The 17,748-nt window shown below is 36.8% G+C and overlaps 1 protein-coding gene across 1 annotated transcript in view; it reads left to right on the top strand.

Moving 5' to 3' along the window:
* DNER (delta/notch like EGF repeat containing) overlaps positions 1–17,748 on the top strand; it is a 114,540-nt gene that overhangs the window by 78,259 nt on the left and 18,533 nt on the right. The window contains exons 6-8 of the mRNA XM_062499214.1: positions 5,151–5,304; positions 7,961–8,074; positions 16,520–16,744. Coding sequence (XP_062355198.1) covers positions 5,151–5,304; positions 7,961–8,074; positions 16,520–16,744 — 493 coding nt within the window. The remainder of the gene's footprint in view (positions 1–5,150; positions 5,305–7,960; positions 8,075–16,519; positions 16,745–17,748) is intronic.

The following is a 17,748-nucleotide window of genomic DNA, read 5'->3' on the forward strand; positions in this document are numbered from 1 at the left end:
AAAGGGACCTGGGGGTGCTGGTCAACAGTGACTGAACATGAGCCAGCAGTGTGCCCTGGTGGCCAAGAAGGCCAAAGGCACCTGGCTTGTGTCAGGAATGGTGTGGCCAGCAGGCCCGGGAAGGTCAGTCTTGCCCTGTACTCAGCATGGTGCTGTGTCCAGTTCTGGCCCCTCAGTTTAGGAAGGTGCTGAGGGGCTTGGAACACAAGCCCTGTGAGGAAGGGCTGAGGGAGCTGGGGTTGTTCAGCCTGGAGAAAAGGAGACTCAGGGATGACCTTGTCACTCTCTACAGCTCCCTGAAAGGTGGTTTTAGTGAGGTGGGGCTGGTCTCTTTCTCCAGGCAGCCACTGACAGAACCAGAGGACACAGCCTTAAGCCGTGCCAAGAGAAATATAGGTCGGATGTCAGGAAAAGGTTTTTTACAGAAAGAATAATAAAGAACTGGAATGATCTGCCCGGGGAAGTGGTGGAGTCACCATTCCTGGAAATGTTTAAAAAAAGATTGGATGTGGCACTTGGTGCATGGTCTAGTTGAGGTGTTAGGGCATGGGTTGGACGTGATGATCTTGAAGGCCTGTTCCAGCCTAGAGATTCTGTAATATGTTCAAGTTTACTATGCATAACAGCATATCAAAATATTGTCTTTTTCCATTTTTTTGTCAATTTGAGACTTAAATATTTTGATAGATTGCCTCATTTAATATATTTTCATGTTGTTTGTCCAGTTTTATGACTCTAATTTCTTTCTCATGTTGAATGTCATGTTAAAAAATAAAAATAAATTGCTTCCTATATCTATGCAGAATTAATGCTTTTCTGTATTAAGGGAAAATCATATATGGCCTCTAATAATTATTCACATGTTATTAATCTTCTAAGATGTAGCAAATGAAGTAAAATCTTCTTTAAAAAAGACAGACAAATTCAGAGTCTTTCTTCACAGCAAGAAAGAAAAGCAATTATTTAACTTAAAAAAGATAAACCAGTATCTGTATGCTCCTACTTGTAATCATGACATTGGAAGCTCTGTATGTTAAGACCAGAACAGTGACTGATGAGAGAGCCCTGCCTTGTGCCCATGCAGGCTGTTGGTTTCTCTGGCAAGTGAGTAGAAAAAAATTAGGATTGTTCATATCTTTCCCCTATTCTTTCTCTGAACCTAATAACAGGGAAATTTATTAAGGCAGAGCTTTTGGTATAACATGTGCTAGGCTGTAGTTTATCAAAACCCTATGGCTGGAACTGTGGGACACAGAAACCATGTTAAAATACACTTCTGAAAAGTATCTATCAATTAATGGCAGTTAGAGATCAAGAATTAGCAGGATTCTCAATATGTTTAATATTTAAAAATATGAAAATTAATTTCAATATATTTATATGACCATGAGATATATTTAGCTTTCTTTCAATAAAATTTTAACTTCAGAAATGTGATTGCTTCTATTTTTCCTGTTGCAAACTCCTTCTGAGTTTTCTACAACTTGCACAAATGAGGAATGCTTCCAGTGATCCTCTTAAATGCCATCCAACCTGTGCCAGGTGCCTGCTGGGCTGGGGTAGCTTGCTAGAACATCAAATACAGAGACCAAATGAAGTTAATTTTTATCCAGCCTCCTACTCCAGGGAAGAATCAAAATGCCATGTTGTCTTTTTGTCCATACTGTATTTCTAAATCCGTGATCTTTCCCTGCTCTTTAGCCTGTTAGGTGCATCAGAACTTCAGACGGGAAACTGCTTCATGCCCAGCATAAGATAAAAATAGGAGGTGCATATTTCATTAAGTAGAATGCTTTTGCCATTGTTTAACTCAAATTATGTGAGATGTGCTCTAAAATATCTTGATGATTTCCCTAATGATGGAGCAAGTGGCTGCCAAGATTACATACTCAACATGACAACCGTTGTGTGTTTCCACAACACACTTCATTTTGCAGAACACAAACTTTAATTTTCTTAAAATTTAAAACGCGCCCTTTGTGATTTGCTGTTTGTTTTTATCCATAATTCATTCTGTTTTGCATGATCTAGTCTTGCAGGATGCAAAGCAACTTCTTAGAATGCTTAAAATGCCCAGTGCTGTGAGCAAGCTCAGAGCTCTGCTGGCCGTAGCTATTGCTTCCAGTGCCAAGAAGATTAATGGTTGTCTTTGGGGTTTTATGTACTTCATAGTTTTATTTCAAATCTAGTAGAATGTAAAAGAATGTAGGAACACATCTGCTTATTGGGAAATTCCAGTGTAGTTAACAATCTGCAGTGATATAAGCACAGGACGTTACTGTTACGTATAGAGTGCATGTAACTACAAACAAAAATGCATTCTGGTCTAACCTGGGAATCTTGGCCAGTTTTTGCTCATTCTTTGCTGATCTATAACTTGACTTCTACTCAGCTAGATGCTTTTTATAGAGTGTGGTTATGAAAAGCGAAGTTCTAATGCAAAGTTTTATTTCCAATTATTGTTGCTTTTGAACGGAACGTAAGGTTCATGACTTTGAGCAAACTTTTGTGAAGTGAGGTGATGCTGAGCTCAAGCATTGCCTTTTCCTTCCTTTGTATGAGCTTTGTACCTGTTTTGTTGCTATGCTTGCCACTTGTCCACAAGGGAAACAGGAATGTGTCAGAAGTATAGCACTGGTCTTGGCATCATCACAACAAAAATACCACTCTCAGTTAATATACTTGGTTTTACAGCACGATGAGTAAATGGTTAGTAGTTCATGAAAGAGAAAAGTTTTGATGCTAATTCAAAGGGGAGAGATTTGTCTGATGTGAATTTCCAGTTTCATGTAAGATTTTGAAGTGAACTTGGGCCATCCATTGCGAGTGCCACAATTTTGCTTACATAAGTGTGTGTTTCTCTCACAGATTGCTCTTTTCCATAACTTTGGCTCTCCCATATAAAATATGGATGGACTGACTGTATAAGTATGAAATTTTATTGCTAGATTTTGAACCCATGATATTTACACAAAAAATATCTGGCCTCTGCCTGCACTGAGAAATAATATATTGAATTAAATAGCAAAGGTTTCCATGCCTTCCGTGTGGGCTGGAAGCTTGGGGATAGATCCATTTGATAATAATCTGTAAAAATGTAGATTATAAAACCCTTCATGTATACCTGAAGGTGTGTTGTCCTGCATTTGGACTTATTTTCCTAAGTACAGTATGCTCCAAAGTATGTTTATCTCAAATATTATAGTAACTCACTGTGAGTTGTACTAAATACTGAAAGTCTTTCTCAGTAAGAAAGAATAGACATTAGTTTTGTTCCGTTCATCCTTAACAACTTCTTTTCTATAGTAAAAAAAATGATTTATTGCTGTCCTAATTAGAACAGCAAAAAAGTACTATATTCCAGCTAGATTTATAATATGGTACAGGTTGGATAATAGCAAATTATTTAAAAATTTTGTTTTATTGCCATCCAAAATGATATGGTAGATTTGCACTTAAATAAGTAAAATACACAGATGATCTCTTCATTGATAGTAGATAATTTGGGAGTTTTTAGTGACACAAATACTAGCATAGTGGCAGTGTGGCGCTTCTTCTTGACTCACTTTTCCTCAAATATACTGGTATATGTTATCTATTCAGGAAAAAAAGTAATATCAGTTGGGGTAAGTGGTGATAACCTGACCTTCTCTACAGAATAACTTGTCAGCATCTCAGAACTGCTGCCTGTCATGAAATATTACAGATTGAAGCATTACAATGCTTTTCTTTTGCAGCTTTCTAGCCCCATTTTGTTACCTATCCTTAATGGTAAATTGATCCCTATATCAAGCTCTTGGGGAGATACATTATCTGAGTCTTTTTTTAACTTCCTATTTCACCATCATTATTGAAGCAATGACTGATGGTTGCATTGTTTAAATGTACTAATACCTACATTGTAATTATGAGCTTTTAGAGCATGGCAGAGCAATGCTGCTTGTGTCTCTGTAGACAGCTCACATGAATTATCTTTAAAGATAGTTACTGTGCTATGCGAGTATAATAATTTTGACTCTGTTTTGCTTGCCTGCCTCTCTGTTTAGCTATGGCCTTGTTTGGAAACCTGTCACTGATGAGCTGTTTTGTGAAGAGGCTGGGGTAAATTCCAGAACATGCGTAGACTGTACAATTAAGAAGAGCTTCTGGTACTCTCAATAAATAACATACTCATGATTTTGAGTTTTGAAGATGTATCACATTTATTCTTGTATAACTCTACCACTGTGATATTTTTAAGGAAGAGTGAAATTTTCTATTTATGCAAAGATAATTATTTTCTACTTAAGTCACAGCTGTTTATTCATATGAAGCAAAACCAAGCAAAAATAGAAGCCCCCATCTCTTTGTTTCTAGCTCCATGCATGTTCTGCACTTTGCATTCCAATGTTTGTGCATGGGACAGCTGCGTTCCAGCACGAAAGACCCAGCTTTGAAATAGAGAGTGAGTGATGTTGCCATCTAGTGTTTAATGAGCAGATTCAGATGTCGTCTAAGTGCATGCCACAGAGGAGAGAGCTTTCCTTGCTGCTTTTCTTGGAGACTTCCTTGACCTTGATCTTAGTCACCTAAAGAGCTTTCAAATCTGATTTCAGTATTTCATTACCAACAGAAATGTGCCATATCATGCCTCCTGTAGGTACTTTAAACCTTTAAGAGGTGTAATAGTCTTGATTTTTATTAAGCAGCAAAGTTTGGGGAAGGTAATGAATGCACTCAGAAGACCTATTTTAACAGAATTGAAAGGGGGTGTTACTGCTCAAGTACCACACTTGGAGCCTGTCATGTAAGGAGTGCGTATCTGTAGTAGGATTTTGTTGCAGTAAATCTGCACATTATTTATTCTGATGGTTATTTCATCCTATATCTAATTTCTGGAATGGCAGAAAAAATGTATAATGATTTAGATATTATGGATATGATCCCAGACTCCTTGTCTAGATGAAATGACCCAACATTATTGAAAATTTGAGCCAAAGAATTGCTGCAGGTTTAGTATTTCAAAGGAGTAACTCTGGTCAGTTGTTGTATTTATGACAACTACTGCTGTTGGGAACAGGAAAACCAAACTATCTTTGTTCGGAAGTGTATTAAATTAAAACCTCATTTTTGAAAATTTATTGGGAAGTACATATCCTCTTTGTTTTTAGGCAACATTTTTTTGTGAGTGTGAAGATGCATATAAGGGTTCCCTGTGTGAAGAATTTGATGCCTGTCAGAGCCAACCTTGCCAGAACAATGCAACCTGCACTGATGTAGCACAGAAACACGACAGGAACGATTTCACCTGCAGCTGCCTGCCTGGTAGGTTTTGAATTCTTCAATAATGCAGCTTGACGTTTGGTGCATATCTTTTTGCAGAGCAGTGAACTGTGCAACTTCTGATACCAGAACAGACAGAAAATGCAACAACAACATAAGGGCAGTGGAAGCTTCTTCACTGGTGAAAAATGCCATTGAAAGCACATGTCTGAACCTTCACCCTATGAGGGAATTAAACATAACTAGTGGAACTTCACCTTATAAAACACAGGAGAAAAATTTAGTTTACATGAGCTTTTTCTTCATCAGTTTTTTTTTTTTTTTTCCCAGAAGTGTTCTGTGAGCACCACACATAAGCTTAGGTTTAGCTTTTTGGTTTTTTTTTCCAATAATTCTTGTTTTTTTTCTACTAATAAATGTCTAATGTCATTCAAATGGCTCAATCATTGTTAACTTCAGTGGTTTATGTTTCTATCCATAATTATTGTATCCACCAAAATTTGTGTCCACACACTAAAAACGGTCTGGAAAATTAACTGTTTTCGTTACTTTGAATTTCTAAAAAATATTGATTTAATATGAAAAAATATTAGAGAAAAATGTGAGTAAGATTTTAATTATATGTCTCCATATGCAAGTTTCAGAAACATTTATATGTGGACATGGTAATGTTTCCTGAATTTTGATAGAAGGAAATATTATGAAGTTCAATATCAGCACAAAATACAGAGGTGTAATGATTCTTAGTGTGTATCTCACCAAAAAGCTGTCTTTCCCCCCCTTCTCTGGTGATTGTTTAGTACCTCTGCATTTCTAGCTCCTGCAAAGTATTTAGGATACTATTCCTGAATCATATTCCCTTTCAAATGGACAAAACCTGCACTGTAGATGGTAATAAAACAGGACATATTTATTTTTATAAATGTGTCATAAGATATTACTTCTAATGAGTTTTCCTGCAAGCTGTAATGACAGTTGCAGGAAGTCCAATTCTTGTAGCAAGATTCAGAGCTGCACAATCATTTCAGCCTTTGTGCCACATTCTTTTGGGTGCATGTTGAATTCCAGGGTAATTTTGAACTTTCACAAACTTGGTAACAGTTAAAAGATGGAAGAATTTTTAAATTACTTAAGCACATTCAATACTGTGTTACAATTCATAAAAATAATCAGCTGAATGTGCAAACTAAAAAAGCTATGAAGCTTATAAATGAAAGAAGTCAGTGGATGCAGTCTTCTCTAATACTTCATTGTTGAAAATTTATATGAATTTGAGACCAGTTAGAATTGCAGAAAATCACTGGTTTTCCAGAGTGAAGCTGAGATCCTTCCCTCCAAGTGCTTCAACCCAATCAAGAGGACCTGCCATATGTTCTGGCATTCAACCTCATTTTTTTTCCTCCAGTTTAGGTGATTTAATAGAATCATTTTACAATGTACAGCAGTTTCTTTTTCCAGGTCTTGTGTTGCAGAGAGTAGTTTTATAATTTGGCTCTCTATAGCATGTGAAAGTGCAAGGTACACAGAAAGTCTTATAGATGCTTTTCTGTAGTAGTGCTGTAGCAGCTCTAATAATCTTTGTTGACAGCTATTTTATGGTGATATCATAAATTTAAACAGGTATGGGTCTTACTGTGTGCAAAAACCATACTGATTTTGATTGCATTAAAAATAATAATTTAATAAAGTGGTGGGTGTTTCTTCCCTATTGTTTGATCTGGGGGGATCTCCCCCTTCTTTTTCCTTTTTCCCTGCTGCATCAGCTAAATCCTGTCCATGTATGTCCTCTCTCTCACCTCGTTGTCTTTCTCTTCTATCCCTGTTCATAGCAGTGTTCATCTGGTCATAGCTTTAACACCAGCCATTCAGTTAAATATGCTCATTATGGAAGATATTAATAATTTTTGTAGGGTTCCCTTTAAAAATATGTGTCTGTGTGTAGCATGTAGTTTTTTCTTCAGTCATGCATCGAAGATATTTTCTTGGAGGTAATTCAAAATCAGAAAAGGGCAATGTGTGGTATTTGTTATGAAATTTAGGTATGGAGTGTGGAATAATTTAGATTGTATTTTAAGTTTGTTCATTTTTTGGGGATGTGTTACAGACATCAGACATATGGAACAAAGCAAACTTATGGTCAAATAGTATAATACACAATCTGTAGCTTGTGAACTTATAGCAGCTTATTTGGAAGAGTTTGCAACTGTGCTGAGCAGTTCTTCACAGCTCCCACTTAAAATAAACACTTTTTGAAGCCCAGAAGTAGGAGCAAATGACAGTCATTCAGCATATGCACAAATAATTCATAGTGTTAGGTTCTGTTCAAAGCTTTGCTAACGATTATTGACTTGAGATTATTTGAAAATCTTTCCAAATTGACTTTATTTTTTTGATTATGTGAGTACCAATGAGGACCCAATATCTATTGCCAATTCACTGGTGATGTCAGAATATTGTGGTTGGTAAAATACGATGGATGAAGTCTCTAGAATTCTGCTCTTCTTTTATGCTTCTCTGGTGAAGTATGTGTTTTAATTAGAAATCTGATTTTATAAGAAATGAGATGTTGTCCTGGATTCTATTGCTTTTATTGGTTAACTTGATTCAAGAGAAGTAATGGCATTATTTAGGTAGCTAAGCAATATGTTTAGTGGTAAACCCTTGCTCCATTTTCTGAATATTGTGAGCTGTTTTGTAGGTTACACTGGAGAGCTGTGCCAGTCAGAGATTGATCATTGCATCCAGCAGCCATGCCAGAATGGAGGGACCTGCTCATCCCACCTCAATGGATTCAGCTGTCACTGCCCAGAAGGTAACCAGCCAATACCTCTCTCGTACCTAGTACAAAGTGCTGTTTCTTGGGGTGTACTTACTCTAAATTTTCAGCTATATTGATACACAGATATGTATATTTAAATGTTTTTAAATTTGTGCCTTGGCTTTTAATTGTAAGCAGAAAAGAAAACCAGATAAGAAATATTGGTATGATCAGCAACAGCATATGAAGTTTTGTAAGAGTTGAGTGTTTTGGTGTATATGTGGTGCAGAAATGTTCTTTCATTTTATGATAGAAATGAGGTTCCAGCACTGATGAGAAAGATCATACCCTGAGTCCCCTCAAATTCACCTGATTTTTATGTTGTCCAGTAAGTGCGTGAGAAAAAGATGCCTCCCTTGTAGTATTTGAACATTTCTGCACATGGGCCAGTTGGCTAATGTGTGTGTAAAAGTAATAGCTAAATGAATTATTTCAATCCCCGAGGTTTTAATTAATTCTCCTTTCCACTTGGATATATTCCTTTCTTGACATGAAAGTTTCTCACTGGTAAACCTTTTAAATGTGAAACAAGGACACCCCAATGCCAGAGTGTGCTCTCATAACACTGTGCTGACTGTAATGACAGATCCCTAAATTGCTCATGAAAAAAATATCGTGAGTGGAAGCTTTCAATTATGAAGCCTCCTATTAGTTATTTATAATTAAGATTGGAACTTTGAACTAATTATACTTCTGTCCTTCCTTGATCTGTGGATGTTGGTTTTGTTCTGCCAGCACTTTAATGCTTGCTCTAAGGGTGCAAGTCTTTGATAACTGCTCTGGTAATATCTACTTGCTTAATAATGAAGATAATTTGTAGTTTCTTCAGAGTGCTATGCTTTAACACTTAGCTGCTGTGTTGAAACACAGGCTGACATAGTGACAGCCATGCAGATCCTGCATGTGGAAAATTTTTGGAAATTGTTCCCCTTATAAATAGTAGTGAAATCCAGGAGAAAAATATAAGATGTTAGACTTGGTCAATAATTTACTTGTGATTTTCTTAAGAAATCTGTTCAAGAGCCTTTAAGGCTGCAGGAAATGATGTTTCCAATGATGTTGGGAAGAGCAGCTAGTGGGAGTTTTGGTTGTTTTATGCCTGCCATACATAAAATGGTGCTGAGAAGAGCGTTTCTGTGTGCGGCTCGTCAATTGCTCTCTCCCGACGGCCTGTTAATGAATATGCTGCTCATACCTCAGCTTCTCTCTGGCTGCCCACGGGACAGGGTCCCTGGTGTGCCGAGGGCCCCGTGGCGGAGCCGTGGTGCCAGCAGCAGCTCCCGGTGCCCCGCCGAGGCCACCCTGCCCTGGGCACGGTGGGGGCTGTGGCTGCTCTCCCCTGGGGTGCCGTGGCCGTGGCCATCGGCCGAGAGGGGAGCGGGCCCTGGCAGCAGCGCTGCTCCCGCCAAGGCCCCTGCGGCCGGGCCAGGGCCCCACGCTGTGCCCTGTGGGGACAGCAGGAGAGAGAACGCTCCCCTCCACCTCCCTGCAGAGCTCCCTTCCCGAGGAGACTGACAGAGAGGTTCCACCTGTGCCGCTGCTTGGGGCACAGAATTCCCACTGGCAGAAGCTTTTTCTGCTGCAGGATAACCAAGTCACTGGCGCCTCTTCTCTGTTTGCTGCGTTTGGATACCTCTGTGTTGAGATACTTGACTCCGCAGTCTTGTTGCCTGCTTTGTTCCCTGAATATTTATCTTCTGCTCCTGTCTTTTCCACCAATCCATATCTGTGTTTGATAAGTTTCCAATAGTTCATTTTAAGTTTAATTTTGGCACTGTTAGCGTACTCTCTCAGTGTTTAGGCTGTATACATTGCTCTTTTTTTCCTTCTGGGCACATTGGTATCATCTTCTTAGTATTCTGGTCTTTTTGTTTGTTGGCACTTCTGTTTTTGTTATGTGTTACAAATTTGTGTCCCTTTTCTGCTTGGAGACTTGAGGTTTTCCATGGTTTCTGGACTTGCCTTAAAGAAACAATGTGATTTTTGACCCTCCTAGAGGAAAGAAAAAGCCAGTTTCTTAGTGACTTCAAGAAGGACCTTTCTGCTCCTAGGCTTTGTTGATAGGCAAACATGTTTTTTGGGTCATCTATCTGAAACTTTCCATGCAGAGTTACCAGTTCTATTACTTCTGTATTTCTGACAACAGCTGTGTTGTAGAGCCAAGATGGAACTGGGGGAAAAGCTGTCACTCTGGTTATTCATTTATATGTTGGACATGCTCACATGGTGTCAATGTTTTCAAAATCACTGGGGTAACAAAAGAAAAAAGGCTTTTCTGAAATGCACTTCCAACTCTTGTTAAAATCAGGTATTGTCCATTGGCCTGCATAATTTCCAATGTAGAAAATGCCTTTGGGGGGGATAGAATGTTTTGGAAATCACTTTCTGGACTGGCCAGAATTATTTCTCTTAGACTAGTCTTATATTAGTTCCTTGGAGATAAGAAAATAATTCTTAGGTTTGTAGGAACAAGTGACATCTTGTGTGCATGGTTGCTCTTCTTGTGTCGTCAACCTGTGATAATTCAAGAGCAATCCTAAAGCTTCTCCCTGACTCCCTAATAGTTGCTGGTGGTTCAGAGTGTTTCCCCATGAAGTTACCTGTGATGAGGGCGAGTGTTGGCACAGAAGTGGCACAGCCTGTCTGCAGGGGCCCATCCATTGCTCTGGATTAGCCTCAGGGCATTCTAAGTAATAAGGTGTTGCTTCTTCATTTTGTTTTGGAAGATCTAATGCCAATGAGCTGAAGAATTCAGATATCTTGTGGAAGGAAAGAGAGAGCTGATTTAATGAAATGTAGTGTCTAAGTTTACTATAACTGTCCCCTGATCATTCTTGCATCTTTTGAGATGTTTTCCTTTCACAGAGGCATCATTTAAGAGCTTTTGTTTGGGTTTTAATCTCTGAAGAGATTCAGTAATTTTTGTAAGTACAAAAAAGAGTAGATAATTGAAAACTGCAGATGCAGTAACTTGCAAATTTGCCTACCAACCCCCACTTTTGTAATTTAAGTGAGGTCTCTTGTTCTGCTGCTGTTCTGCTGTGCTTAATAGTAATTGCTTGTTGAGAAAAGGCTTTTCTTTCTGTAGTGCTAATTCAGCACAGTGGGGAAAGGTAACCGAGGACCTCATGTTTGTGTAGGAACTACAGTCTGCAGATATAATGTGGCTTGGAAGAGGATAAGAAAATGTGGCAAGTATTGCATGAGGAAAAGAAAAAGATGGCAGATAAAGGAATGAGATGGAAAAATGAAGAATGATCTTGAGATTGTGGATAGCTTTTACGAACAATATCTGTGGTTCGTGAAAAAACACATGATAACTGACAGAAGGCCAGATCTGAGGCACTGAAAAAGCAGCCTGTCTCGGATGTGAACAGTTCATGATGATTCTTTAGTCAATTTTACTGTCTTAAGAGTCCTTTAGTAAAGAAGATTTCATTATGCTTACAGATCCCATTTTCTGTGGGATGCACTATAGGTTTTAATATCCAAAATATGCCAGAAAATAAACTCTTATCTAAAATTGTTGAATCACATGTACTAAAAGGAAAATTGAATTTTATACTTGAATTTGTAGTGAAGAAGCATAAACAATACTAAAGAACAAAGATTTTGTTTAAGATTTTGATGCTGTTACTGTGAAAACAATGTTTGGATCTTGTACTTGCTTACAATTGGGTAGGGATCTTTGATTATTTTATTAATTTTATGTCAATAAACATACATTTAGAAAATATTACTTTCAAATGATCATGTAAAGGAATTTCTAGACATTCTAAAATCCTGTACATAGTAAACATCCCAACCCAAAAATGGATATTTGAAATTTATATTCAGAATCATTTCATCCTTATCACTCTTAAATATCTCCTCTCATTTTCTTCCACTTATTGCAGTGTATAGCAGACTGTTGTATTGACAGTAATATTAATGGATTTTATTTAAATTGATTGGGGTACTACTCATCAATTTACAAATTTGGTTACTCCATTTTCTTTAAGCTTCTGAGAAGTAATGCGCATTTCCAAAAAACCCTCTAGTGGAATTAAATATACAAATAATAATTTGAAATATAACAAACCCCTGGTTGGCATAAATAAATGTCATTACATTACATTAATAAACAGATATTAAATAAGTCAACATAAGTTTTAGAGGTGCTGAAGCTAGTTATCCTTATTTATGTAGGTATCAAATTCACAGAAATCTTTGTTGAAAGTTAAAATTAAAGAAGCCAACTTTATGGAAATTGCCTGACTGTCTGGTAAGGAAATGTGTTCCTTCTGGACAAAAATTTTGTAAAATTCAGTAGAATGAAAGACATGGTACTTGTGTATATATTTGATTTACATATTTTAAAGCTTTAGAGACCTTTTGTTAATTTTGCTCATATGATGCTATTCAAATAATTTAGTAGTGGACTATGGTTCAGAACAAAGCCAGACAGTAACGAGCAAAGTGCAGATCAGTTATAATAAAGAAATAAACTTCTGTTGCAAGACGTTTCTGAAGTTCTGTTCATGCAAGTTTAATGTCCTGATGATAAGTACAGATTAACTGCATTCATTGTTACAGGAAAAGATTAATCTTTGATAAAAATAGCTTGCATTCAGCTGGCCAACCCCATTAAACTTGCCTGGGTTCTTGAGCTTTTCCTACATGCTCTATGTGGAGGTCACTACCTTGGACAGAAGGGGCAGAAATATTTTAATTTGGGTTAATATATTTTTTGAAAAATGGTCATCAGCAATAATGGATGTTAGCAATCCTCTAGAATAAAAAGAAAACAATGCTATGATAACAAGTTCAACATATATAGATTACTTGAAATTCACATTTTAGCATTGGTTTTATTTTACTTTTGACAGCTTGATTTGAGTAGCTGCAGATAACTATTGCTGGCAGTGTACTGAGAAAAAGTGTCTCGAAATATCTGCAGGTATTTCTGGAAATACTGGAAAGCAATAAATTTATGAATACTCTTATTATGGTTTCTGTGATTTAGAAAATAGAGTTTGACAGCTATAAAAGATGCTAAGTTGTGATTCATATGTGTTGATTTGCAATAGCAGCTAGGAAAATGCACACTGTCACCATGAATCTTAATTGGCTGGGGAACAGAAGTTACTTACCAAGACTTAGAATAGTTTAAGTTTCAAGGTTTTCACTATTTTCTCCCTTTCATTGTTCATGTAAAAGCCGTTTTCTCTAGTACATTTTTTACATATGTCATTCTAACTTCTTTAGGTTTACATAAAACAAACCGATTTATGATCTTGATCATAGGAAACTGAGTCACACAGCTGTTGCATATGGAAGATTTCCCAAGGTTACTGGTGACCAGAATGCAGAATGCTTGGTATTACCATAAGAGAGTTTAATTTACCTGAAGAACATTTTGTTGTTAATTAAATTTTTTTATGGCTGTTTAGTTTCTGGTACTTTCCACTAATCTAATGTTTTTACCTGGCACCTTCCCAAATTGCTCTTATTTTTAACAGACTTCTTCTTAATGCTTGAATGGGTTTAGCCTCTATTCATCTTTATCCAGAAAGACTTAGCTGGAGTGAATTTCAATCAAAATCTTAAAGCATTTTAATGCTTTCTTGATCCTTCTGATTAGTAACTTTTTTTTTTTCTTTACAGAATTCCGGTGAAATGTCATTTATTTCTATTTCCTCACAAGACAGATTTGTATAGGGAAAATTATGAATTGCTTATATTTGTTTTAGTACTTATCCCCGCATTTCAAAGTTAAAGATTTTGTAATCCTGAGCCCTAGCAAATCACAGACTTAATTTTTCACATACTTGTAATTCTTGGAATTGGGTCTAATGTAACATGCAGACAATTTAGTTTTTCTACAAGCTGTATAAAAGGTAGTTCTACAGTGTCTTCAGAAAATGTTTGACTTCCTTGACTTGCACATGGCTCTTTTGCTTTCAGTAGTCAAGTAATTAAAATCCCACTGTGATGAGAAATGTGGCTTTTATTTGGAGCTTTTCTGTCTCTGAAAACATATTTCTGATCTAGTTTCTATTAATTCCCTGGAGGTCTGTAGCAATTTATAAAGCATATCACCTAACTTAAGACTGTTATTCTTGACAGCTAGCCAAATCACCTGATCCATGTAAGCTCAGATATTTTAGTGTGGTTTTTACCAATATAAATACTTTCTATTATTGCCTTTCCCCTTTACCTTCTGTGTTATTCCTTGGTAAATTTTGTATTCAGATCTTTTAAATTACCACTAGACTTTGCATTTCAGTCAAGTCCATTTTATACCAGCAATGACCTGCATGCAGGGTTGGGTCCATGTTAGCTGGTTGAAGAGAAGTGCAGACAATATTTTCCTGCAGATAAACAATGATGATTCTTTTTGTCTGAAATCTGATTCTGTTTTCAATCAATATACCTCTAAATTTGACTTTTATAGTTATTACTTGCATTATTTGTTTTCAACAATTGGATGGGTATGGATTTAAATGTACGTTCAGAAATACCAGAATACTAGATTTCCATATTTTCTTTGAGTATTTTCAGATGTTTGACTCAAGCTTGAGATTTGAACTTCCAGAGTCACCTAAACACATTTCACAGTGCAGTCAAAGATAGCACAAGGGCAACATGTTTTGGTGTATTTTAAACCTGCTTATGTTCTTGAAGTGCTTTGTCACTTGAAACATTAGCCATCTGCCAGTAACCCCTCTTTGGGGGGAAAATTACTGCAAAGGTTGTAGTGAAGTGGTATTGGTGTCATTGTGTGACCTCAGATCTCCTTGATCCTTTCTAATCTGGTTTCAGAATTACTCGAGAGATTTCACTGGGCTCATTGCCTGATCTCCTCCTCCTAATAGTTAAAACTCCTTGCAGATTCTTTTAAATCTGACCAAGATTTTATTACAACAGTACAGGCTTTCTTAATTTGTCAGTGAACCATTGCTGGAATTATATCCTTGCTCTTGGGGTTTCTGTTCTTTGCAATTTCTGATGGTTAGTTATCATCTACAGGAGGGACCTCGACTATGGGATTCCACAGTATTTGTTTTCAGGCTCTCTGTTCAGCATTGATGAACAGGTGGTCCTGACAAAGCCTATGAAGCAATTGGAACCATAGGACAGAAAAATAGGGAGAACAGAGGGCTTCTGCCTGTTCTTCATTTGTGCCCTGCCAGACCTGATTTTCTCTCATGGTCTGTTGCAGAGTTTGTATGACAAAACTTAAAAGTCCAATGTGTAGGCTATTTCTTTTCTTTCCATCTTTCTAGTTGCTTTTCTTTTTTTTTTGTTTGTTAATGAGACTATTTTTTCTATATTTTTCATGCCATAATTCTGATGTTAGACTTATGGACATTAAAGGGAGATGTGGTGTTGAAAATCATTTGACCAGCATCTAGTATTTTGAAGATGCCCATAAAATCCTGCTGTCAGTTGTGACCAAAAAATTCCTACTTTGTCTGGAACTCACAGAGCAATTGTGGCCTCCCCATCTTTTCTTAGTTCCATTAATAGAAGTTTTGTTAATTCTGTGAGTAGATTTCTGTAGTGTGCTCTGTGTGGTTGCTCACCTTTTGTTTATTATTCTACTGTAATATTAAGAACCTTTTGACAATGTAAGATATTCCAGGGAATTTTAAGCCTGAAAAATGATGGTATGTCTACATGGAGCAAATACTTGTTAAAAAAAAAAAAATAGTTGAAAGGAAAGTTGACTCTTTTATTTGAAGGATTCCAGAATTTGAATACACTTTTCTGATTTGCTTTAGGATACAATAACCATGCATTGTGCATGATGTATGTAACCATGTGTATGTATGTGTATGTAACCATGGTGTATGTGTATGTATAGATACAAGCTGTAGTTACTGCAATTTATTGAAACATTATTCTTCCCTATGGCTGATTAAAACTTCCCTTGCAAGAATATCCTTTTCCTTACATCCATTTTTGGAATGGTTGTTTCAATAAATCATTCTCTCCTGCTAATGAAAAGTCTGTTCTTGTAAAAGATATTATTTGAATTATTGAAACTCAATAAACCCATGTAAATTTAAGAGATTGTTATATTTAACATACACGTTAACCGTTGGGAAGAATAGGTGAGTTTGGGCTTTTTCTTTTTTTCTAGGGTAGCCAGCTCCTGATCTTTAGAAAATCTCTTCTGCTTTTCAAGCCAGATTCACTCAGAAAGCAGATAAGCACTGTCAGTTTCAGCAAATATTTGTGAAATTCACTGCCTTAATCATTTATAGTATGATTTTGGCTGAAGCATCTCTTTTCATAGAATGTTAATGGGCAATATTAGAGTTTATTATGTAAGAAATTTGTAATTTTATAATATTCATAGAAAAAAGGAATGGCTTATTTCGACGTGCTTTAGTTATTAAAATTGTATGCATATCAGGATGCTTACTTATCAAATCCATTTATTTCTTTTAGGGTTTTTAGGAAACACTTGTGAGGACAAAATAGACCCTTGTGCGTCATCTCCCTGCCAGAACAATGGAACCTGTTATGCAGACAGACTTGCTTTCTCCTGCAGCTGTAGTTCTGGATTTACAGGACCTACATGTGCTCAGCTGATTGACTTCTGTGCTCTGAATCCGTGTGCACATGGCATTTGTCGCAGCGTCGGAACCAGCTACAGATGCCTCTGTATCCCTGGTTTGTACCAACAGTTACATGCTCTGTAATTCTTCTAATATTTTATGTGTAGGTTCCATATATAGCTTAAAATGACTTCCTTTTCTTCTTTTCAGTCCATAAAACAGACTGAGCAGATGTTCTATCTGTTTAGAGTAATGATAGAAATCTACACATTGCACTTGGAAAGCCAAAAATTGCAGTGTGAGCACTGAAATACCCACAGAGATCCATATGGTTTGAGTGAACTCTACAGCTGTATTACAGAACTGTAGCCTGCAGGATAAATCTTTTTTAGGCAAGGCATCAGCACTGTTGGAATTAAAAAATTTGATAGACAGAATGGAAAATGTGATACTTATCATTAAGGAAAGAGAAAAAACAGACAAGGTGACTGAAAAAAGGTAGAGAAGGAAAAACATTGGTTACTCCAAAGGGTTTGGATCTGCTATCCATGTTTACATAAATTGTTTCTCTAGAGAAGATCCAGCAGGGCTGCTCAGGTGAGTTGAGTAAGGAGACTCAGCTGGGAGCTATTTGGCAGCACAGCCTGACAGTCAAGAGTTCTGTGTAGCAACCTTAGTAGTTCTGTGTTCTGGTTTAGCTCCAGATTTTTTCATCCTTGTACCAATATAACAGAATATTGGGGTGCTTATAGCTCCCTTTATCCATTTTAGCAATGATAATTAGTAGGTGAAGTAGCAGCTAAAATGTCTGATAACCAGTGCTACACATTCAGACTAAAGCACTTAGAGTGAGCACCAGTCTTTGTTTTCACTTGAATAATAATTTTGGCACCTTTTTTTTTTTTTTAGTCTGTTCCTATGAAGCTATAAATTTGAAAACTGAAGGCATGAAGGAGAAAACAAATTTCTAGTGTACAAGGGATAAACTAAGGAGCGATATTTGATAGCAGCTCTGCTGTGACATTGATGTTGTTCTACATTCTTTTCAGAGGAATACCTTCTCTCTGCTGCTTTTCCTTATTTTGTGAGAAACCAGTCACAATTCTTCATCTCTTTCAT

The sequence above is a fragment of the Cinclus cinclus genome, chromosome 10 (assembly GCF_963662255.1).
Source record: "Cinclus cinclus chromosome 10, bCinCin1.1, whole genome shotgun sequence".
Classification (NCBI taxonomy): Eukaryota; Metazoa; Chordata; class Aves; order Passeriformes; family Cinclidae; genus Cinclus; species Cinclus cinclus.